We start from the raw sequence: 26,670 nt of genomic DNA, 5'->3' as shown, positions 1-26,670 counted from the left end.
AGAGTTTCCACCTATCAAATTAATTGACCCGTTCTTCATTAGTAGAAAAATCAACCTTCAACATCTCTGTTTTCGGTCAAATCTCTCCTCTGTTTCTCTCCCCTTTATATATTTCCCCTTCATTCATGCATGGGGGAGTCACAAATTAGGTAGAAATAGAATCATCATGTAAAGAAAAGATATGGGTTAGTTCATGATCATCATCATCATCATGGATTGCTCATCGGCATCAAGAGATCATCAAGAGGAAACAAAACTTTTGGATGAGCTAAAACAGGGGAAGGAGCTGGCCAAACAGCTTCTACTCCATCTCAATGCCCCTTCAACTTCTTCTTCACATCAACAAAAGGGTGAGCTCTTGGTTCAAGACATTCTCAAGACTTACGAAAATGCGCTATCGATTCTCCTACGATGGTCGCCCGGTCCAGCTGCGTCTCTAGAGTCGCCGCGAAGTGAAGAATCTGACCGGGATCAAGAGGGCTCGAGAAAGAGGTAGAATGAGTAGTACCATTGATTTTGAACTCATGTACTTATGGTCATAAGTTCGAGTCTTCACCCTTGACTTTTCATTGTTTATAGGAAGAACGTGATTCGATGGACAAAGAAAGTGCGAGTTGGGGCAGGAGTGGAAGGAGAAGGAGAAGGAGGTGATCTTAATGATGGTTACAATTGGAGGAAGTATGGACAAAAGGACATTCATAAGGCCAACTTTCCTAGGTATTTTCAAATCTCTCCCCATATATATCCATGCATTCACAAATTGAATCTTGTAATGAGTAATTACCTCAAGTTTTGCTCCATTTAAAGGCTCTAACAAACATCCCACTATACTAACTTGCTTGATTTCTTACCATCTAATGGATAAAAAAAACATCAAACATAACAATTATGTCAAATCATTAAAATAATTATAAATAGTACGAAAATGATCAATGAATACACTCTTCAAATATTTGAATCTTAATCCGTAATGAGTTGATTGTTTTTATTGAAAATGCGAGAATTAGACAATTATAGTCCTCGAGTGTTTGGAAGAGTCGACAAACAAACATCTACTATTAACATTAGTTCATGAGTTAAGAATAGTTATTATATACACATATTTGTTATAAATATTTAAATAAGTCTCTAAACTTTATAATTTAATAAATTATTTTAATTTTATTTAATACCATTATATAATTATTAAATAATATTATATGTATTCATATATTAAAGTTATTTCTTATAATTTTTCACTTGGTTATATATATTCTTCAATTGTATATTAAAATGTTAGAAGTTCTTAAAATATTGTTATCATTATAAAAAAATATTTATTTCAATCTTATTCATTATTTATATCAATATATGAATATAGTGGGGTTGGCTACATTAGTTATCAATGAATACTTAATACTTATATACGAGACTACAATCAAATTACATAAATAAAATATGATTGTGTATTATAGATCACATCTTTAATATGTTTAATATAAATTAGTTATTTTTTTTATAGAGATTAACATGTAATATGTGTGATCTTCATGTTTAATACCAACTCAACATTTATTTTTTATAGAGATTAATTTGAATAATTTTAAAATAAACGTGAAGTTCTTAAATTAGCGTATCGAAGATGAAAGACAAAATAATTTCATATTTTCATATCTAAATTCTTAATCGAGTTGAGTTACGTAACTCTTAGGTCTGAAATTGTATAATAAATCTCAATAAATCATGTAAAAGAAGCTCAATACTCATGGTAAAATTTCTTAACAATTTAATTAGTGAAAAACTTTACCTAAAATAATAATAATGTCAAGTCATTGAAATAACATGAATTGCAAAAGTTAATATAATGAATAAAAATTTAATAAATAAGTTATTCATCTACGCTTGGTTTTGAATCTCTAAAATTTGAATCTAACAAGTTGATTTTTTTTTTTGTTTTTCGAAAATGTGGGATTATATTTTTCAACTCTCTTGTGTTTTATAGAGTGGACCAACAACTAATTTTAGAATGATGAGAAGTATATAATATGTAGGTTATTAATATGGATTTGATACATAACTATAATATACATATTACTATTTTCAACTTGTTAAACAAAATAGTAGATCATGTGTTTACTTCTATACATATGTCTCATACTTATTATAAATATCTAAATATGTCTCTAAATTTTATAATATCATTAAATTGATTTAACTTTTATTATGATAACAACTGATTTATAATTATTAAATTATATATATGTAATGTTGAATAATTCAACCTCACTAAGGTAACTCAAGTGACAAAAACAATTCATAAAATATCAAAGGTCGCAAGTTCAATTTTTACTTAAAACGCATTAAATGGAAATTAAAGTCGTTGATGCATTAAAATACCAATGGCGGGTTCAATTTTCACGTAAAACGCATTAAATGGAAATTAAAGTCGTTGATGCATTAAAATACATGGTTGAATAATTCAAACAATTGTCTTAGTTGTTTAGATATATCACATTAATTATTAACATTAATATTTAAGAAATTATTTTTCTTAAAATGTCAAAATATATATATATATATATATATATATAATTAATGATGTTTAATTATCAAAGGATTACCGGTGGAGAGGTGTAGTTAATTTGGATATATATATATATGAGAGTGAACTAAAAATACTATGACATTTTAAACGTAATTTTTTTTCTCGGTTTTTATATTATTACTCGTATAAATGTACGGGCTAGAGGGTGGTACAGTGAAACTAAGTCATATTTTAAGAACAACAATAAATAGAAGAAAAAAAGGAAAACGTTATTAAAGGAAATATAATGAAGAAAAATAAGATAAACCTAAACAAATCACAAGGTAGAAGCCAAACTTAATAGGCTATGAGGTTTTCTAAGAGAGCCTCAAACTCGAAAAATTCCGCTAAAGTCACAAAGATAACTCTATGAATTAGACCTAATTGTTAGTGAGTGTTGATAAATGTTTTGCAGTTATGTTTCAACCAAATGATCCTAGTTGTGCTACATAATACATAATAAGCTCCACATTGTAATAACCGTCCAGTCGATCCTAAGGAGAAGCGGCCACAACCATCTCCGATCCTTCTAAAAAAATATTTAAAAATATAATTGATCAAGTTTGAAGACCATAATCAATATTATTATAATATTTTATAAATAGACTATAATATATTTTTTAATTATAATACAAAACTATTACCTGCTTTAATATATCCAAAAAAAATACTAACTTAAGTAAAAAATAATAACAATTTTTTTCTTTTGACCTAATACACTCCAAACGTGGGACAGACCATATCTCATCAAAATAGAATGTGAACAATAGTTCTCTTAGTTAGAGGAACAATGTGAGTATAAGTCATACCTTATACTTAAAAGCTTATAATCTTCCTCTATATTACAAGAAAATGAATTGTTGTGCTTTAAGTTTTTTATAATCTAAATTAATTTTTTAAATCTTATAATTTTTTATTTATTTTAGTGAATGTTAATATATATTATTTTAAGTAAACTCTTACGATTTTAAATTTATAATAATAATTTTTTATAAATTTATAAATAATTTTGATTTTACGAATTTATATAATTATAAAAAAAATTGTATTTATAAATTATAAAAATATTATTTATTTAAATTAATTAATTAATATATAATAAATTGATAATATAACTTTTTTTTTAATATCATTTATTTATTATTAGTTTCATACTTTATATATATTTTACAAAATCATTACTTTATAAAAGTTTTTAGTTATATATAAATAATAATAATATAGTTTTTTAAAATAAATTCTCAATTTTATAAGTTTACAATTACTTAACAATTTTAAATAAACTTTTAATTTTTGTTAACCTCTCTACATTAGTTTTTTAGATTGTTTGAAGTAACCGTTTAATAAAAAAACATGTCAATTCATGAAATTTTGGGATTTAAATTTTGCATATCGATTTCTATAAACACTACACTCACTTTATCCTCTACTACCGAATTCTAGAGGTTCCAGTGTTCCTCCACGCAAATTTTGATATTTAAAAAAAAAATAGTATTTACTAATTTGCCCTTTTCCCCTGTGAGAGGAATAGGAAAACACGAAACTTGAGGAGCAGAGGAACTCATCTGTTCAAATAAGAATATATTAATTTGAAAATTAATCAATCAGATACATTAGAAAAAATTATTAGTGAGAGATGCATTCAAAATTTTATTAGCTTAACCAATTGTAGTCCTCTTGATACTTTTTTTAGATACCTATAATTTGAAAGAACTAAAGATTTTCCTTGCTCATCTTTCTCATGCTTTAGTTTGCAATTAAATATATCATAAAATGTTACATTGATATTATATTTGTACATGTTATGTTTTTGGTTTTGGTAGAAACTATTTCAGATGCACTCAAAGAAATACCCAAGGTTGTTTAGCCACTAAACAAGTGCAAATATCCGACGAAGACCCGTCACTCTTCAACATCTCCTACCGAGGAACACATACTTGTAACACTATCCAAGTCGGCCCTAGCTTAAACAACAACAATATAACCGCAACCTTAACAACCTTATCCGAACCAACTCTTCTACCAGCGCTAGAAGTCCCCGACTCTCAAACCGATCAGAAGTTGTTATCTCCTAATACCCTCTTCGAATTCCAAACAGGCCTAGAAAATGCGACGAGACACGAAGTTGGAAATTCCTATGATATTGTTGGCCCTATGTTGGTTGAGAATGATCATGCCCCTTCAACAGCTTTTCCGGAAACTACTTCTGCTGGTTCTTTTGAATTCGATTACTTTGCCTCGGGATTCATGGATGAAGCCGAGCTTTCGTTTACCTTTGATAATTCACGATTTTTCTAGTAGTTATAATAGGGATAATTCATAAATATATAGTTTGAAGGACATTGCTTATTTTGTGATAAAGAGTTGTATTAATCATATGCATGTCTAGCTAAATATTATAGCTCCATTTTGAATAAACGTGACAAGGAGATCTTAATTAAATATTAATGTTGGGCTTAGAGTATATAACATTTTGATTGAGTTTATCAATGTATTTATAATTTTGATGCACACAAATTGCTATAGATTTATTGAACTATTATTCATTGGTTATAGTTTGAGAAATTAATTCACATTTTAAATCACCAAATTAAAATTGAGAAATGCTTTAACTATATATGAGTTAAAGGCTAGCTAGAAGAATAAAAGAGGTCGTGATTCCACTTAAAACGCTTAAAATTAGAGTGTATTATGGTTATAAAAAAAATGTTAATCTTATATCAAAATCTTAAAATAATTTTATATATTGAAGTGGAATAAAATGTCTATTCTAAATATAAAAAAACAAAAAAAAGAAGAAGAAAAGTACTAATGGAGCATAAAAAAATTCATTAAATATACCAAAATCTATTCTCATTAAAATTTATTAAAGTCTATAAAAATTTATAAATTTAATTTCAACTAAAAATGTTTTAACTTCAATAGAAAATTATGATATTTTCTTAAGAAAAAATAAGTCTATTTTCATTCAAATATAATAAAGTCAATTAAAATTCATAATTTCAATTTCAACTTAAAAACACTTAAACTCAAATAGAAAATTATGCATAATTTTCTTAAGAAAAAATAAGTTTATTTGTGTATTACTATACTTAAAACTTTCTTATGTTGGCACCACTATATAAGTCAATTTTGTGAAATTTAATAAATATAATTTTTAAATAGGCCCATGGCCCACTATTTGCAACCCCACTGGGCTAAGCATTGTCAATAATTAAATTGGGCTGCATTCTCACTTGTCCAAAATAAATTCCAAGGAAAATTGAGATTTTGTTGATTTAATTCCATCCATGGCCCAAATTGAAATATTATTATAACTTTTAATTATTAAAAGGCAATGCACACTTAATAATTGTACAAAATAAAGGGGTTACACACTTATAAGAAGGTACAATCAAATGGGTTTATTTATCAACTTTATTCATTTTTCTATCTCCTTTATTATTATTTATATTTTTTATAGCAGAAGAGTGGATAATAATGTGTAAATGGATTGGTTTAGAGTGAAAAAAAATTAATAGTTTTATATTATCATTAACAAATTTAACTTAATTAATTTGGTTAATTATTAAATTAACTCATATTTTGGGACAAGTTTTAACTTTATTAAAAAAATATATTTTATTTTAGATGTTCAATGAAGGTAGGCCGCCTAACTACTCTTACTCTAGGGGTCAGTCATATAGCTCAGATTTGTGTCTATGAAAGGGCAACGGTTGGATATAGTTGGGATCTATGCAATTTTGATTTTTTTTTTAAAAAGTAATATAAGGATAAAAAAAATATTTTAAGTTAAAATTAACTAAAATAAGAACATAATTTTTTTTTTATAAGCCTAGTGGTATAAATAAGTGTTCAAATCTTTAGATAAATATAATTTTTTTGATTTTTTTTAACATTGCTCTCTCAATAAAATTGTTTTATATCATTGCATATGTTACAAAGTTTGCCTTAGGATCGGTCATATCTTGGTTGTGTTATATAGTTTTTATTATAAACTAATTAACTTCAATAGTATTTCATTATTCTTAGTAACCCATAAATTATTATATCTGATTAAATATGGTTAATCAAAAAACTTATTTATAACTATTTTTACATAAACATAATGGAATGGGTTATAGTTGAATTAAACAAGACTTTTTATATAAATACATTTACTTAAAAGAAAAAAATGAGATAATGTATCATTAAACAACGTTAATATGAAGATCATTTATAATGTAAAAAAAAAAAACATATCAATGATGATTGCAAATTAAATTGAACAAGAATTGCAAATTTACTAAGATGAAAAAAAGGAGTTGCAGTATAAATCTTTAAATCTGTCTTACTTTGTTGGGTCTTATTTGATGAAAAATCTCTTATTCTATTATGAATTAAATCATACCTACAATATTAAAATAATATAATAATCCTAACAATCCACTTTTATTTATCAAAATTTGTTTTTTTAAAGCATACATCAAACAAGGCTTTAAATAAATACTTTTTTGCCTAGGACTAGCATATATACTAGGTAAGAAGGAAGCTATGCTTTGGAACTATGGCTAAATGACCTATAATATATATCTTTCTTTTTCTTTATTAATAGCTATCAGTCTATTATATATTTATTTATTTATTTGTCTTATTATAAGTTTGGTCTATTCTCTCATTGTCTTGTTTTTCTTTCCTTTTATTACATATATTTTTTTGGTTTATTTTGATAAAAATGAGTTATCTTATGATCACAAGAGTGGTGATCGAAGTTTATAGGGGGTGGGTAGACAAGAAGAAGGCTCCATCTACCTACATGTATGCATGCTTCATGAAATCTGACATCTCTTTTTAAAGTCATACTTTCTCTCCTTTGACTGGTTTGATAAACCCTAGTTCTATCATATCGATGACATGTATATTAATTGAATGATAGTTGACATGTATATTGATGATCACATGAATAATATTGATATAGATTTGATTGATCATGCTTCTATATATGTATATACTTTCATATTGTTAGCTAAAGATGGAAGAACATGATTACACAATTTGAGATTTGGAAAGAAGATCTTGACAATGCATAGATGATCATGTGATTTTTTGCTATATTTTATATATGTCTTTCTTAAACTAAATAAACTTTGAAGTGATGGGAAAAAAAAGATTTGTATAATACTCAAGATAAAAATATTACAAAATTTTGATATTTGGGTTTTTAGGCTTTAGTAAGAATATTTTATCTAAAATTTAACCATAATTTCATCCACTTAGTCATTATTTTTTCTATTAAAATACTAAAATTATTATTTTATTAACAAAAAAAAAAAGAGGAGAGAAAATATATATAAGGGTATTTCGATATATTAACCCTCAAAAAATGAGTTTTTTTAGCATGTAAAACACAAAAATTCACTTAATTCCTTAAACGGCCTCCAAGCTTAGTTGGAAAACTATATCGTCAAATTAATTTGAATTTTCCCAAGCATTATTTCTAAAGAAACTCTTGGGTCATTTTATATGAAATTAATGATAGATTAGACTATAATATTGATATCTATGTGAGACTACATAGTTAAAGTGATAATTTCTTTCGATAACAATCATTATAAACATGTGTGGCTAAAATCCCCATTGATATGATGGTAACAAAAAAAAACATCGTCAATGGTGAGAAAACATAGTTAATAACAATAACGATATAGTAAATATCATTTCGTTAATATTCATTAATTAATTAATCTTGAAAAAAATTACATGGTATTTTGTGATAATTTCTTTTGTCACCTAACATATGGGCCGGAGCAAGTTACTCCATTCAATGATGTATGATTGAGCATCTATAATATGCTCCTCTTAATGGAAGCCAGAAAGAATATTTGTAGAAAAAAAAGTTGGAATCAAAATCTATATGATTTAAGAAAATGTATTTATTTGATTATCAAATGATTTGATCAATATTGTATATGTCATAAATGCATGGATTGTTTTGTAAAACTACTTTTTTTTTTTTTTTTTTTTTTGTTAAGAAATCAAATTTGAAACGTGTCATTTCAACGGTGCATGTCTTCCGCGTATCTCTAATGAATACAAAACACTTATTTGTTTTTATTTAAAAATTTAAAAAAGAGTTATTGTATGATATTTAAAATAGCGACAATACCTAGCTAGCTAGTTTTTGATATAATTACTGGTTCCAGAAAAAGTTTTGACCCATTAGTAATTTTGCTTTTTTCTCATTCAGACTTTGAACCACTGCATGGGCGAGTTTCATCAACTTTTTTCTTCTATTTATTTTTATTTTTATTTATATATTCATTTTCTAGCTGGCCTGCCCTATAAAAAAAGAAAAAAAAAAAAAAAAAAAGACTTGTGTAACATAGCCATCATGAAACTGGGTTTTTACAGTCATGAGAGGTCTATTAATCTTATTTTAAGTTAGAGGTTAATTAAATTCAAGTTAGTTCATAATGTTGAAAAAAAGAAGAAAAACAAAGGGTTTGATGGTATTTATTTTATTCGAGATTATTAATTAGCTAGGTTAGAGGTGTAACACTGTTTCAACTTATTTATTAAATGTGTATTTAATTGTATTTATTATAATAGGGTTGAAACAAAGCGTTTGGTATTCAAATTCAATAATATTACTGTTTATTCACCGAGAAGAAGAAGTTAAGATTGACCGTAAGAGAGAGAAATGATAGAAATTGATCGATCGATCATATGATTATGTGATGATTTAACCTTATGTCATTAATGTCCCTTTCTTTCTTTGTTCATCTTTCTCTTTCATCATCATATTTCCCACTATGTACTGTTACATGAAAGGGATCATTGATTATTAATATTTTAACTTATCCTAATTTGCATTTGTTTTTTACTCATGCTACTTATAATTATTTGAATTGTATTCTTCGAGTAAATGGTTTATAAGAAATTTTAGGTTATTTGAAATGAAGAATGTACTAGATATAATATAATAATAATTTGATTTTGAAGTAATTGATTATAAATTTGACATAATATAATATTTGTAATAGAAGGATAAATGAGATATGTGATATAAGATTAATGCAAATAATCTTAATTCCATATTTGTATATTACATCATTTAATTAAGAGAATCAAGAGTGAAATAAGCAATACTAGCTAGACCACCCAATCTCTTGTGGATCAAGGTGACTTGTGGATTGTTTGGCTACTTAATGTCCAAAATGTCGCATGCATGTCAAGTGATTGAATGTGATGATGTTTTCGAATAACGAAAATGTGAAGAAGATCGAAGCGTGCCAAGGAAACTCCATCTTCGTCAAGTGGATCATTGTGACGGAGGAAGACCTTGAACTTCATTCATTGGAGCCTGGAGGAACTCTAATGTTGATGAGAAAGACCAAATAGCGGAGTCGTCCCAGTGATTGAGCACGGGATTGATCATTATTGTTGTTGAAATCAAAATTGATCAAAAGGACAACACAAATGTTCGGGACTGAACAAGCCACAACCATAAAAATATTGCTCATGTTGTTTCATTTTAATGTTTCAAAAGAATACGTTGATAAATAAGTTCATTTTATTGAGATGATGGAAGAATTTGAAAAATTAAAAAAAATATGTGAAAATAAAAGCTTTCAAACTTCGCAGCGATAAATTGGTTAAAAAAAACAACTAGAGGGACAAATAAGGAAGTTGGTGTTGATTTTTTTTTAGTTTTTGTGTGTTATATAAGAATGTGTCGTTATAACTTATAAGTTCATATTCATCGAATTTGTGTGGACTTAAGTTCTCTCTTTTAATTTGTGATCATAACTAATTTTGTGATCTTTTCATTTTCTTTTTAGTTTTGTTGGCCATAATTTATGGGTTCATTTTAATTTGATTATTAAGCAACCATACTAAAGTTATTTCCCCATGTTATAAAGAATCATTTTTTTTCTTTCAATTCTCTAAATAAACATTTATTTTTAGTATAGATTGATTGAGGTTACTGGTCAAGTTTGATTTGAGTAGAATAAAGGATACAATTTATATATATTTTATAATTTTGTGAAATAAAAAAAATAGTTGATAAAATTACACTTTTATCCTTTCAATTAAAATAATTATAGAAACTTAGTTTTAATTTTTTTTTAATTCACCTTTATTATTGTTGTTTTAATTTTATTAATTATTTTAGATATTATTTAGTATATTTTAATTATTACATTTTAATTAATTAATTAAATTTTTATTTTGAAAATTATCATATACACAAAAGTGGACAGACAATGTTTAAACAATTACAAAAACAAGTTAACATCATTGGTGATAAGTTAACAAAAACAAAAAAGACAAAGATAAAAACAAGAAGCTTGATTCTCTAATAAACTCATTCTATACATCTACCATCTTAATGAACTTGTTCCTCTTGTTATCAACACTCATAGTTGACACCATTCTAAAATTTGTATCAAATAATTTTTCTACAACATCTATTAGTTATAACAACTTTAATTTGTATAATTACCCTTTTAAACTTTGTGATAACTAAACAATAAATCAAATTAAATACACATCTCCATTGGAGCATTTAACTAAATTATCTCCTATAGAAGGTAACCTTTGGTGACATGGGTTACCCTATGTGAAAAAACAATTATAATAACTCAAGTTATGACAAGATATTTTTATAAATTATCTGGTTACATATTAAACTTCCTCATCATTGTGACTAAACAAAAAAAACATAACTCATGATTAGAGTTTGTTTGTTTGGGTCTTTTTTAAACAAAACTTAATTTATTTTAAAATATATTGATAAGTGTTGATTTTGAGGTGGATATTTTTTTCTTAAAGAGATTTAAGGGTATTTATATATATAATGATAAAATATATTTTTTTAAATAAATAGTATTTTATAAATTAATTAAGCATAGTTATATCATGATTAATAGGAAATTGAATTTTATTGTTGTTTTTTTTAATAAATCTAACATAATCAAATACTAAGGCCTCGTTCTTTTTGAGTTTTTAAAAAATACATCTAAAATCAATTTTCCAATCAATCATTTCTCAACAATCATATCACTTATTTCATTAACCAAAATACTAAAATACCCTCAATTTTAAATTATTATTTTTTATTTTATTCATATATATCAATATCCTTTAAGTTTTTTTACTAAAAATAATCACCATCTCTTCAAAATCATCATCAATCACTACTTTTTTTCCTCTCTAGGTTTTTTCAAAAATCTCAATCCGAACGAGACCTTAAGTTATTTTATTAAAATAAAATTGATTAAATAGGGTTAGAGTGTGTATTGGAAATGAATGATTAAGGGTAGGTGTGGGGGAAGAACAGAGCGCGTGAGAGAATGTCAAAGTGAATGATTATGTTATGAAAAAGTAATAGGATCGATTAAATTGGTAGTTAATGATGATTATGGTCCGACAACATGCATTATTAGTAATAAAATTGGACATCCGACATGGCCCAATTTCAATGAGATTTACATGTTCAAGTACCAGAATAATATTAGAGAGGCCACAAAATAACTTTGCCTTTGAGTGTCAGTCAAGTCATTCATTCTTTCTACGTACATACATATTCCACGCCATGGGCCGTCACCACGTGATATTTTACTCCTTACATTTTGGAGGGTCCCTTTCCTTCCATTTTTCTCTATTAATATGGCAAATTATTTTTAATTTGTCAAACTTCTATTTTTCTTTTGAGTAATAGTATATTAATTAGAAGGTCATAAGTATATTATATAAAGACCATGAACCCATCACGAATAAATCAAATCCCTAATAAAAATTAAAAATTCATAATTGCATAAACTATGACAACATATAATTTAAAGCCTCAAACCAATATAAAAGAAAATGAGTATAAATACATGATGAATTAAGTTTTGTTGAGTTTCCAGAGTTTATAATTTAATATCTTCGGCGTTAATATTTTAGGTTGGTTTTATTTTTTGGAAAATGATCCGGAACTACGACTCGATTAATGTCGACCCTAAAGACATGAGTTCGTATTTTTATGTTTATTGATTATGTATCTAGTTTAAACTTGTGACAACTCTTGTCGCGTTCTTTTTCGAACGAATGATTTTTTAATTTAAGAATGTAAATCACATATTAAAATGAATAACTTTAAATGAGGAGTATAAAAATTTAGAAGTTGTGATGCGGATTTGAAAATACTTTTTTGATTGTGTTTGTTAAGAAACCTCAATAAATTTATTTTCATTCATAAATTATGATAATATAGGTTATAATTTAGTACCGAAATGTTAGAATCTATAATATATTATATACGCGACTCTAGTTTATCGAATATTAATGAAATCTTTTGTTTTAAAAAGTTAGTGTGACAAATATTCCTATGTGATTTCCTTCCTTTGTCCATTTTCAATCTTAAGTCGGATTGACTCACTTTTGGCTTAAGATATCAATTATAAATTAAAACATATTTTTGTATTAGACCTACGAGATCATGAAAATACAAAATTATAGAAAGTCATTTTTAGATTTCTATATGGGAACCAAACAAAACTAGGGCCTTGTTCGGACTAAGTTCTTTAAATAAAATGAGTTATTTAAAAAATAATAATTGTCGGTGATTTTGAGGAGGTGTAAATTTTTTTGATAAAAAGATTTAAAAATATATTAATATATAATAATAAAATAGATAGTATTTTAATATTTTGACTAATAAATTAAGTGATTTGATAAAAAAAAATGAAAAGTGAAATAATGTTTTTTGAATTTGGGTTGTTTAAATAAAAAAACGAACTGGTTAGGATTTGCAACCGACCATAATGAAACCATCACATGTCTAAATTGAAAAAGAATGTGATGTTTACACATAAATTACAAAAATGATTTTCATTAACTATAATAACTATATGAAATTATTGGGTCATAGTTGTCTTTATAGGTAATTAACATAGGTTGTGGTAGCTCAATTGTTTTTAAGTTATCTATAGCCTATATTGATCTGACCTACCTGAAAATTCATAAGGTGTTATAATTTTGATGTCTCGCAGATACTTTTTTAAAACGCTGTTTCAGCTTATTCTTTGAAGTGCGACTAGTCCTCACGGTTAAGCACATAACACGTAAACACACATAACAATTTAATCAGACGCATAATTTGTCGTCTGACGGGTTCAAATTCAGAACCTCATGAAAGCTAATGATATCGACATCTTGATGCATTTCATGTTAAATGGATCTTTTTTAGAACATTTACATCGGTTGTTGTGATAACCTAATTGTTTGTCGATATATTAGTATATTCTAAACAACAAACATTAATACTCCAACTTAATATTTAAGTTTTTACTTCTTTTCTCATTTTACTTAGTTTATAGTCATTACAAAAATTGAACATTTAGAGGGGCCACCTCCTCCTAGATTTCCCATTAGAAGATTATAATTAGTTTGTCACCAATGACAATTAATTAATTAACTATAAGAGAGGAAGATCTTGATGTTTATTTTATTTTATTTTTAGAAAACTCCATTCAAGTAGCTAGCATGGATTTGAGAAAGCTCAGTCTGGCCCTATATATCATACACTTTCTTCATGTTAAGTTTTAACATCATGAATCATTATGTTGCCATTTCCTTTTGTTTAAAATACTATAGGATTTTCTTTGACAAGAAACAATGATGTTTTCATGAATTAATCTTTCTTTAATCAAAACACTTTAATTTCTAAATATTAAAAGTAACCAAGCTTGTAATCTTTTTATTATGTTTTATCAATAATCTTTTACATTAAATTTAAAAAAATCATTAAGGTAACTTAAGTAATAAAAATAATTCTTAGAAAATCAAAGGTCGTACACGGTTCGATTCTAATTAAAGACAATATCATGTCTATTTCAAGTTATATATTAGTTTCATAAACTAAAAAATAAAAATAAAAAATTACAAAGAATAGAAGATATCTCTATTTTTTACTTAGGAAATTTAGGAGAGGTTAGTAGATTCTATGTTAAAAGTTATTTCTTATATAAATTCTTTGACCATCATTTTTTTTTTGTTTAAAACTTTGATGTTTTTTTTTTGTTATTGCTTCTTTCGAGTTTTGTCAACGGTATCTTTTTATCAATAATATTGTGCCTCAATTATTTAAAAATATTATTTTAATTATTTGAAATGATTATTATATATTTTCCCTTCCCAAAACTTACAATTTCTAACATATGGAATTTGATTAGTCATAGGATCTTAGATTCTTAAATGTCTTGAATATGAAAGTTGTATATGCATTAGTGAGTGAGCTTTTCTTCCATTATTAAAATTTTAATTCACAATATTTTCAATAAAAACAATAAAAATCTTAGTTTTATTAGACATATAGGATGAAGAATTTGTCATCATCTATTAGTTAAAATCTAATCAAAGATATTTGACCTATAAAAAGAATTGAAAACAAAATCTTGTGAGAATCTCACTTGTTTAAAACAAGATTAATTAATCTATAACAAGTATGAAACGAAAGGGATTGTTTTTCATCGAAAAGCCACATTAATTAAAACTCTTTCACGAGTCGACAACCGATTTGACTCAGTCAAAGGTTTCAACTTTAAAAAAGCGGAAATTACGGCAAATCTTATAATTGTCGAGAAAAAAGAATGCCACCATGGCAAAACGACGATAATCTTTTTTTTCTTTTTTTTCTCTCTCTATAATTAATAAGCAAGAAAAAAAATAAAAGCAACTTCATTCTCATTGATTTAGAAATAAATATATAATAAAATCTTACACGCTGATCTATATTATTATTCAATTTAAAGAAATTAAAAACCAATCTACCAACTAAGACTAGATAGATATTACTGTTCTTTCTTCTTCATCATCATCTTCTTCTTCATTTATAATCTCATTTCAGCATTAAAAAAAAAAAAAAATACTAATTTCTCAGTCGTTTGACGCTTCAAAATTTGTCGAAAAAATCGACAAGCCAAACAACATAAGACAGACAAGACAAGAAAAACAAACAAAATCAAACCAGAGGATCAATGGCGAAAAAATCATTTCCAAAATCTTGAAAAAACTCATCAACTTCCATTGGCAATGAACCCAGATCGGAAATCGGACCACTTAGCATTCTCTCCATTTCATCGTTAAAACCCAGACCGTCGTCGAAAAATAATGGCTCCGGCGATTCAAAGCTAAAGAAATCATCAATAAACGGTATATCAGTCGCCAGAAAACCAGTTTCAGGTTCATCGGAAAAACAAACCGGTTTCACTTCCACTTCTTCAACCGGAACGATCGGTTGTTTAACAGTTTCGATTTCCGGTATGGATCGACTCTCATCGGAGTTTGTTATGAACCGGAGAACCGATGTGGGTGAGTTAATAACATGCGACTCAGTTCCTGATTCATCGCCGGAAACAGAGTTTGAACCAATCTCCGGTTTAACTTTCGCCGGCGGTGTGATGAAATTTGTCAAAGCGTCGGCCCCACGAAACTTAATCGCCGCGTTATCATAAACAATCGCCGCCTCTTCAGCAGTTTCATAAGTTCCAAGCCAAAGACGTACACGTCTCGCCGGATCTCTAATCTCCGCCGCCCATTTCCCCCATGGCCGCTGTCTGACTCCCCGGAACTTCTTTATCACGTTTCCAGTTACCGCCACCGCCGGTTTAGCTGTTTTCCGGGCAGCGGGGCCAATATCTCCGGTCTTCTTCCGGGTATGATTGATCAGAGTTGGTTTTGAAAAGGGTTCAATGTTTACTTCATTGACATACCTTTTCACCCTTTGCCGACCGAACAAATCGTGTTCTTCCTCGCCGGAGGAAGAATCAGTGGCGTAAGGATCAGTGAAAGAAATCTTGACAACTCTGGTCTCCGGCCAGATATTCTGGTCGGTGGGTTTTCTTGATTTGGTGGGTTTTTTGAAAACGGATTTATGTTCAGTGAATTTGATCGGCATCAGTGGATTAAAGATATCTTCCATGATCTTTTGAGGGTGAGATCATATACAATGTAAAAGAGAGAAATCAAAGGAAGATTGCTTTTTTATGAGAAGAATCAATCTAAAGAAAGGAGCTTTAAAGAACAGATGCTTGAGGGAAGAAGGGAATCGGAGAGATCATGGGGAGAGAGAAGGAGAGTTTTTTTTGGAGAGAGAAAGTGAAAATGAAGAAGATGAAGAAGATGAAGAAGGAGAGTAAAACTCAGCAGTGTGATGGACAACAGCACTGAAATCTCTGCTTTATAGGATCCACCAGCCGAAATTGAAAAACATAAATTACAGAGCATTTAATTCTATTATTATTGTTGTCATCTCAATATATTATTATTTATTTATATTCATTTAAAAAAAAAGAAATTATTTTATAGATAGCTGTAATCTTTGACAATCTCTATTTTTTTTTTTACAAGTATAATTATTTTCCTATATTTCAATTAAATCATTATATAATACTATTTGATGGTTGATAAAATTAAAAAAATTAAATTAACAATATTTGTTTTTAATAGAGAAGGTGAGTATAACTTCAAATAATGACATTTACTTAATCTTAAAATATTTCTTAAAACGTTTTAAGTGAGAAACGAAAATGTAACATTTTATTTTCTTAAAAATTATTTTAGTCACTTGAGTTATAATTATAAAAATTATTTTGTATGTGTGTAAAAAATAAAATACATAATAAGTGTTATTATTTCAAACATTAATTTTATATTGAATTTTTCACGAAAAGTTAAACAATTTGGAAACACTATAAGGGCACGTTTGATTCGCGTTTAATTTGGTTGTATAACTTTGATATAATAATTTGTTAAAGTAATTTAGCGTAATAATAAAACGTAAAATATTATAATTAAACACATTTTGCGTTTAAACACATTTTTTCTTTACCACCCTCATTTAGCGAATAAGTTAGAGTGAACAAGTTGAATCATATCAAACATACTTGAGAATAAGCTGGAATGGATAAACTGAGTATAAGCCGAATCAAACTTACCATAAGTGAATGAAAGTTAGTTTAAAAAATAAATTATAAATTTTTAAAAATATTTGTTTAAGTATTTTGTTCAAATATTAATTTAGATGTAATAGTTTTTTAAAATATATCTATTATATATATATATATATATATATATATATATATATATATATATAATTAACAAATGTAATAAATAATTTTTTTAACTCAACTTCAATTCCTGTTTTTTATATATTTGAAATTATATATTGACCTATTGTATTTGACAAAAAGGTTTGAGATGGATTTTGGTGGATTAGAAAATGTAGATTGGATACCACCTCTAAAATCTATGTCCAAATGTTTGTTTCATTATGTTATTAAGCTATTAAGATATAGAGAAATGTACACGGACAATTTTAATATTACACAATATTATTATCATTATATTGACATGGACTAAGAATTATTTGAGTATCACATGATTTCACGTATGCAGATTGATGATCGATACAAAAGAAAATGAATCTCCATTATGGGTGGGTATCGTCTCTCTATGAACTATGCATAAACGACACATCTTATTATTCTTCATTTTTCCTTCTTGTGTAATATTTGAGAATTCTTTAGAGTGATTTGTACATTTTGATACACATAAAAAGGTGGATCATACTGATATTTTCTAAATGGTAATATGGATGCAACTTACAAACAAAAACTTTCTGAAATAGATTTTGGCCTGTTAGACAACCATATTCCCAAATAATAATAAAAACTATTAAAATCCAATGTTATTAGCCGATTTTTTTATTAGGTTTAATTGATTTATTATGTTAAAAGAATATTAATTGTGTTTCATTATAAAAGAATAACTTTAGATTCAATTCTCTAAATATATATGATTGAATTAAGGGTAAAGTTTACTAGATATTGCTAGCTTCTTTTATAAAATAACCTTAATTTTTTTAAAAAAAAATAACAAAAACAAAATTTTGGTCTGAAAATATATATTGCTGTCTAATATACAAAAAAAAAAAATGAAAATTATATATGTCAACAAAAATAAAAGTAAAATGTATATTTTTATATTTTTATACTTCAAAATATTTTTACAAAAATAATTAATTGTTTTATCACTCCTCATTCAATAAATACTGATAAAGAAATAATATACAATATGATTTAAGAAAAGAATAATAATATACTCACTCAAAGACAATATGACTTAAAAAAAGAATAATATAATAATCACTCACTCATTCAATATAGTTAATAAATACTGATAAAGAAATAACTAAGATTCATAATAAATAAAAATAACAATAAATATAAAATAAAATAAATTTAACAATTAACATAACCTTTTCGCCACATTTTGTAGAAAATGTCGATTGTGAACCGTTTATACGTTGTTGGAAGTGGGACCCACTAGTCGCCGCTGGTCCAATGAGAGATGATGTAGGTACTGTAGACTCAGCACATGAATTCAAAAAAAAAAAAAATAAAAAAAAAACAAAAAAAACAGCTCAAGAAGGATTTTGGGAAACGTGCATGCCGATCACGTGAGGCCCAAGATGCTCGGCCCATTTTTACTTGTGTCATTTTGTCGGTAAAAAGTAAATAAAAAAATTGAAAATTAAAGGTAATTAATCCTTTATTTACTGACCGCCTTTGCTTCTTAATTAATAGTAAAAATCACATTTTTCTTTTCTTTTTTCATTTTGTTATCTAAAGGCTTATTTGATTTAGACTGTTATTTTAGTCAAATTTTAATTATTTGAAAATTGGATTCTTATATCAAGTTATACTATAAATATTCATGTAATTTGGAATTTAAATTATTATTATTAAGACTTAATGAGTTGATGGGGTCATGAGATTGAATATGATGTTCACGATTTTTATTTTATGTTAATTATTTGGATAATTAATTTAACTATTTTTTAATTTAAACATTTTTAGATATATAATTGTAATTATTTTTAATCTAATTGATCAAAATAATTAAATTTCTTAACAAAGAAGATCAAACAACTTTACATCAGACAAACAAGTCCTAAAGTATTAAATTTACTTTACACTAAAGAGTTTTTTAACTGCACATGTCCCTAATTTATCATGTTTTGTGTGAGAGTGGCATCTTCTTTTACTTTTACTTCATTAAGTCGCATAAATGACATTTATAAAAAAGAGTAAAATCATTTTGAAAATGTAAAATATTATATACATATATTAAAGAAATATATAATTTTCAAATAAATAATTGCACATTTGAAACTAATTTATAAATAAATAAAAATAACATTAAAAAATACTAAATATAAAGAACAATATGCAAAAAAAAAAATATTGAGAACTTAAATCATTTAACAATAAATCATGCATATTTGATTTAGTATAACTTCAAAAATTACCTCACATCCATGAAGTGAATCAAATAAAGTAACATGTTTTTCAATCAACAATTCGCTTTAGAATATATTATTGTTGCTATATATAGTTTTTTTAAAAAAAAATCCTAATACCCATAATTAAACTTATGACATTCTATGGCTGACCTGTGATACCAAAAATTAAAAGAATTGATTACAATTTCATACGATAATAATCCATTCTAGCAAGATAGTTTGTAGAGCAACTAGACCTTTGCTAATTTGTGTTTTATAATCAACTAGTATTTATTCCGTGCATTTACACGAGTAATAATATAAAAAATTGTGAAAAAATATTACGGTAAAAATGTGATAGCATTTTTAATTTTATTTTTAACCGTTTAAGTTTATGAGCGAGTTAACCCAAAATCCGACTCAAGTATTCATTTACTCTCACATTGTAGAACGATCTCTAAAACAATTGATACAGTTTGATTCCTCAACTCATTTAATTTCACCTCTAGAGTCTACTTTTTTCCCATACTACGAGTGAAAATAAAAATGTAAAAATTATCATTAAAGTAGCCCAGACGAGACTTACTATATGCATATGAATTATGTCCCATATCTCTATAAATATGACGTAATTCTTTCATTATTACTCACTAACAATAGTAAAATCTATAGCGCAGAGTCAAAAGAGAATTATGACCGATTAAAAATTATTGATGAAATACCGCGCTTATCAAATTTGGTGTTGAATATAAAATCTAAAGTGTTATTAGTCTAGTTGGTTAAAGAGTTTTACTTGTTTTGTTATATTGCAAGTTCGAACCATACTTATAACATTTTTAATTTTATTTTTAACCGTTTTAAGTTTATGGGCGGGTCAACCCAAAATCCGACCCAAGTATCAATTTACTCTCATATATATATATCTAAATTAACCACAACTCTCGACTCGGCAATTCAGACACTTTAAAAATTAAGCATTATATATATATATATATATATATATAAATATGTAAATTTATACTTTATACAATCTCCTCCCAATTTCAATAGGTCAATTTTTACATACATTTTTATGTTGCAATAATGATGTAGATTGTTTTTATACCTAAATTAATTAAAATATAATGATATTAATAAATATTAAAAAACATTTTTAATTAAGTAAAGTTTAGTATAGTGTTGTTAAAGGGTTGACAAATATTTTAAAGAAACTTGACTATTGATAGAAGACAAAGAGTAATTTGCTTTTGATAGCAAATGAGAAAAGTGAAATTAATAGTCAAAAATAGAAAAAAAGAAAAAGGATTTTAATGGGCGGTGTGTAAATTGCTGCTAAATTATCTTGGCCGTTGGTCGGAATGGGACAAATCTGCCCACACCACTCTTCAAACTTTGTCTTGTTAGTCCACGCGCCGTCGCCCTTTTTACATGTGTTTCAGATACGACACCTAGATCAAGATTTGGGTTTGGACAAAAAAATTTTAAAAAATAATTTAAATGATTTTTTTTTTTAAAAAAAATATTTTATTAAAATATTAATTTAGAAGAAATATTAATCGATTTCAAGGGAGTTCATCACCGAAGTGACAATTTTTTTTTTGTTAGAAAAATAAATGTAGAGTTAATCTTTAAAAAGTTTATACTAAACACAAAGATAGTGTATTAATATAAATACATATGATCAATTATAACAAAAAAAATATACAATGAAAAGTGACATAATAAAATATTTAAAATTAAAAAGACTTAGTCCCAATAGAATTTTCAAACAAAATAAAAAACCTTTGTAAGAAACTAAAATGAAGAAACACAATTTATAAGGTAAGATGACACTATCAAGATTTAATCATATTTGAACCAAATAAGTTTAATTAAGACATAAGCCTTTAAGCCATGAAAAAATAATGTATGAATATTATTGAAATAAAGTTTTTATAGTAATTAATTATTTATAAGATTTGTTAGTACATGTACAATATTCTACATAAATACGACGTATTAACTTGACTGCGACAATCGTACTAATTTCCTACAAACATATAATAGAATAAAACTAATGTATAAAAATATATTATTAGTGACTAATTATTATTTATCTATATTTACATATAATATAGTTCCTACTATTATTAATTGAACTTAAATAATTACATAACTAACCTTACATCTCACATTTTTCTTTAGAGTTTGTTTGAACTTGATTTTTTTTGTTTTTTAATAAAATTTTATTTGATAAAAAGTAGGATTATTAAGGTTTTATTATTAAATTTTTTTATATTTAAAATTTAATAAAAATAAAGTAAATATATTTTAGTATTTATTTAATTTAATAATATATCGATTTGATATAATGAAAATGACGTGATAAAATAAAATTTATAAAAAAATTGATGAATATATATATAAAAAAAAAACAAATAGCCGAGATCAAACCAGCTGAATTTCTATATATTATTTTCATTAAATAGCAATTTATATATTTTTTTGAACAGTCCATAATTTAATATGCATAGGACAAAAATAGTCATAAGAAAGAAAAAAAGAAACAACTAAGAATGTAATTTTATAATAGAATTTATATATGCTTAAGGTTTGAGTTATGTTAATGACCAAACTTTGTCAAGTAGCTGCATAAAACTAATTAAGATGCATTAATGTGATGATTATATATAATAATCTCATATGATAATTGTGTTACAAATAGGAATGGTAAAAGTGCAATTTGAGTTTGGTAGATTAAAATTTTAATCCCATATGATCATACTTTTATATTGTATATATATATATATAATTCATTATATTAAAATTTTATATAATTATGAATAAATATTTTTTTTTATAAAAATAAAAATATTGGTGACATTATATATTTATTTATTTATTTATTTTAGCTAGTAATCGGATCCGGAGACACAAATACGTGATAAGATTCACACCACTATATTTTTCGGTTAACTATTAGTTAAACTAAAAAAAACCCACCTCAAATAGGGTAATTTATTCCTCAATGAAAATACAAATGGTGTATTCTATCTAAATATATCAAAAATAAAACTAAGACAAAGATACCACTAAGAATTCCATAACAAACCCAAATTCCAAGAAACCATTTCAATAAGAAAGTTCTCAAACAATTATCCTATATGGAAAAAGAAAGCATTAATATTAAATAATATTTTTCAAATTAATTTGACAAAAAAAAAATAATTAATCATGTAAACTAGTGTACATATATAATCTATAAAATAAGGACAGACAAGGATGAATATTTTGTTTTGTTCGATATAATTAATCAACATTGTACTAATCAACATTTTACAATTTACAAGCCAATTATATGATTATATTAGAATACTAATTAATTAACATTAAAAGACGTTCTCTAGAAATAACAAAGTGTGACAAATTATATAATTGGATTATGAATCTTTTACATAAGGATCAGCAAATATCAAGGTTAATTTGGAATGGCTACCATTTTTTCTCTTGCCCCTCTTGGGTTGTGAGCTCTTGTCTATTGAGCCAAGTGAGGAAGCACTCAACAAAAGACAATTAAGGAAACTCCATCTGGCTCGATAATCCATTTCAATTTAGGCATTACACTAAATGGCATTTCATTGGTATCGTTACCACAAATCTAACACTTTCTTTCGAAATGTTAAAAATCATGTATTAAATTGACTTTTAAAAGTACTATACAAAGTCTTCTACTATAGGGTCATATGGACACTTTTTAGTTTATTTAAAACATGTAGTTGCACTAAAAGAAAAGGTACCATATGCATAAACTATTGAAATATAAGGTTCTCGAAAATGTTCACAATACCAACCACAAAATAGATATGAGACACACAACACACTCTCAAACAGGATCTTGTGATCAATCTCGCATGACGACCTTGATAATCAAAAGTCCTAACATTTTATCGGTTAAATAGTCCACACGAAAAAAAATAAGGATTGTTAGTTATTTTTGATAAATTCACAATCTTTTTCATAGAACAATTGGCACTACAAAAAATTCCATGATAAACTAGTCATGACCCACATCATGTTAAAAGATCTCCAACCGACCCCCCAAATTTTGGAGATAAACGTGCAATGGATAAGTATATTAAAATTAGTCTCCTCAGCCTTTCTGAAGAGACTATATCAACTAACAATGTGGTTGTTTTCATTATGCTTTTGATAGTTAGTTGTAGTGTCTAGATTTTCAGCTACTATTTGTAATTATAAGTTCCAAGACCATTTTTAGAAATTTTGTTATTAAATTTTTAAACAAATTGAGAACTTTAATTTTAAATTCTAGAGTCGCCACATAATTTTCTTTTGAATTAGAAAAATATTTTGCCTATTAAAACACATTTTAAAAGATTCTATTTTATGGTTTAAGACTTGGTTACACTCGGAAGAGGACTTTCGCACTTATTTCTCCGTGTTCGTCGTAACAACGTTTTCTATTTTAATCTTTTGGCCAAATTTTTAAATTTATTGTCTACACTTTTATTTTAAAATTTTTTTCAAATTCAAATCATCAAAGATATTGAAATTTGATAATTTAAATCACACCTGCAAATATGATTAAATTGAATTTTGGACCTGAAAAATAAATTATCATGCAGAAATTTGTTTTTTAAAAGGTTAGAGACTATGTATATGTACAAATGTCTTTCAAAATATTTAAAAAGGAACCAAACTAGTCCTTAATATTTTGTTTGTATTTTATTTTAAAATATTTTAAAAGTATTTTATATTTTTTTGGATTTTTTAAAAATTTATTTAAATATATTAGAAGGCTAAAATCATTTAAAATGTTAAAAATTCAAAGAAAACAAGGCTCAAGAGCCAATGGGACTGGCGATTCTTTTTGCGGACAAATGAGATTGAGTTGATCCAAAATCAATGGGCGTGGAGATCAGTCAACGTGACATGGAACTGGGTTAACACACGGGTGGTCCAGGACGGGTAAGAGGCCCAACTCGCGCGCGACCAACCGAGTAATGGCCGAGTTGGAGACCGTCTTCAACTTCTAGACACTCGTTTTCAATTTTTTTTCATTTTCATTATAAGCCTCTAATTGTGAAACAAACAATATTGGAAGTTTTTATTTTTTTTGGAAAACAACTTATTGACATTTCATTAAAAAAAATTTAAAAGATGGAAAAAATACGAAAGTTTAAGGTTAGATTTAGACAATTTTTAGATTTGACAATGAAACAATAATTGAACTACAGACAACAACAATAATCAATTAGCGCCTATAACGTTTTTACGTTGATTCTATTTGTGAATTTCTCAAACGAAATATTCCATATCTGGTAGAGCTTTCTATTCCTCTCTAGGATTGAATGAGTACATTTTCATCTGAAGTTATATCTCCCCAAATATCTTCAGCGATTATACTTCTTCCATTGTGCATTTCCTGGAAGTTGACGATGTTCATGTTTGCAGCATACATCCTCCAGATTTGTATTACAAAAGAGAATTCCCCAAATAAATGGTTTATGCTTTCCTCAATTCCTAAACATAGGACACATCTGATATCAGGAATGTTTATGTATTTTTGAATCCTATCTTTTGTTGTCAACATTTTCCTGTATATCAGTCAGATAATAAATTAGCGACGAGAAATAATCTTTGAAGACCATACCACATTATGTCAATCTACCTCCTGTCCTCTTGTTCTAACCATTCCCCATGTCTTTCCTGTAATGAACTTCTCATTGCTTTATATTTTCCAACATATTTCATCATTTCTTTCATTGAGTTGCTTCTTCCTCATTAGGTTTAGGATTCTATCACCTTCTGAAACACGCCTCAGAAGTGAATTACATTACCTTCATAGACGTCTCTAAATGAGTACTTGATGTATTCTCTTCTAACTCTGTTTCCTTGCATTTCTTCTTTGAATATAATGAGAATATTATCCAACCAAGGATCATGCCAGAACAATACCCCTTTTCCATTTTCAATTGTGGTTTTCACCATTTGAAAGGCATATTTTATTATTTTTAGGATCTTCTTCGATGACCATGATATTCTTTCATTGATGTTTCGTGTCCAGATACTCTACTCTTCTTTCATAAATCTTGTATGCACCCATTTGACCCACAAGGAGTCCGCCTTTTGCTCCAACTCCCATAAGCTCCTGATGATGAGGGTTTTGTTCCATTCAACACAACTATTTTATTCCTAGCCCTCCTTCTTCTATGGGAGTGCAAACATCCTCCCATTTGATTTTTTTGCCTCCTCTGCCTTGTGTTCTCCATATGTAATCTCTCATGATTATATCGAGTTCATTTATTACTTTCTTTGGGATGACTATATGTTGTGCCCAGTAGCCAATAATTCCAAAGATAACTCTTTTAACGAGCTCGATTCTACCTGCATAAGTCAATTTTTTTGTAGCCCAACCCAAGATAGAATTTATAACATTTTATACCAGTTGTCTAAAGTGATTATATCAGAGTTGTTTTGATGATAGGGGTACTCCGAGGTATTTCACTGGTAGTTCACCTTCCTTGATTCCCATAATATTGAATATGTTTTTTTTCTTTCTTCATTAACCCTTTCATAGAAAGCCCGACTTTTGTCCTCATTGATGTATAAACCTATAATACCCGAAAAGATTATTATTAGTGCTTCTTTGATTATACTAACAGATTCAATATCCGTATAAGCCACAAAAAATAGATCATCTGCAAAACATATATGAGTTATTGCTTCTTATTTTCAGTACGGGTAAAATTTGAAATGATGACTTCTTAGAAACATTTTAAAAATGCAGTCAAGAATT

The 26,670-nt window shown here is 26.7% G+C and overlaps 2 protein-coding genes across 2 annotated transcripts; one reads left to right on the top strand and one right to left on the bottom strand.

Annotated features, from left to right (window-relative positions):
• Positions 1 to 211: 211 nt before the first annotated feature.
• Positions 212 to 5,005, top strand: LOC124945989 (probable WRKY transcription factor 46). Its single transcript, XM_047486537.1, has 3 exons — positions 212 to 492; positions 580 to 717; positions 4,387 to 5,005. The coding sequence occupies exons 1-3, from the start codon at positions 212 to 214 to the stop codon at positions 4,859 to 4,861; spliced, it is 894 nt and encodes a 297-aa protein (XP_047342493.1). The 3' UTR covers positions 4,862 to 5,005.
• Positions 5,006 to 15,404: 10,399 nt separating this feature from the next.
• Positions 15,405 to 16,834, bottom strand: LOC124943706 (ethylene-responsive transcription factor CRF4-like). The gene has a single exon (XM_047484185.1). It carries the CDS (start codon positions 16,509 to 16,511, stop codon positions 15,552 to 15,554), a length of 960 nt encoding a protein of 319 aa, XP_047340141.1. The 5' UTR covers positions 16,512 to 16,834; the 3' UTR covers positions 15,405 to 15,551.
• Between the last annotated feature and the right edge of the window lie 9,836 nt (positions 16,835 to 26,670).

This window comes from Impatiens glandulifera, chromosome 1 (genome assembly GCF_907164915.1).
Source record: "Impatiens glandulifera chromosome 1, dImpGla2.1, whole genome shotgun sequence".
Classification (NCBI taxonomy): domain Eukaryota; kingdom Viridiplantae; phylum Streptophyta; class Magnoliopsida; order Ericales; family Balsaminaceae; genus Impatiens; species Impatiens glandulifera.
This window is presented reverse-complemented; position numbering and strand designations above follow the sequence as displayed.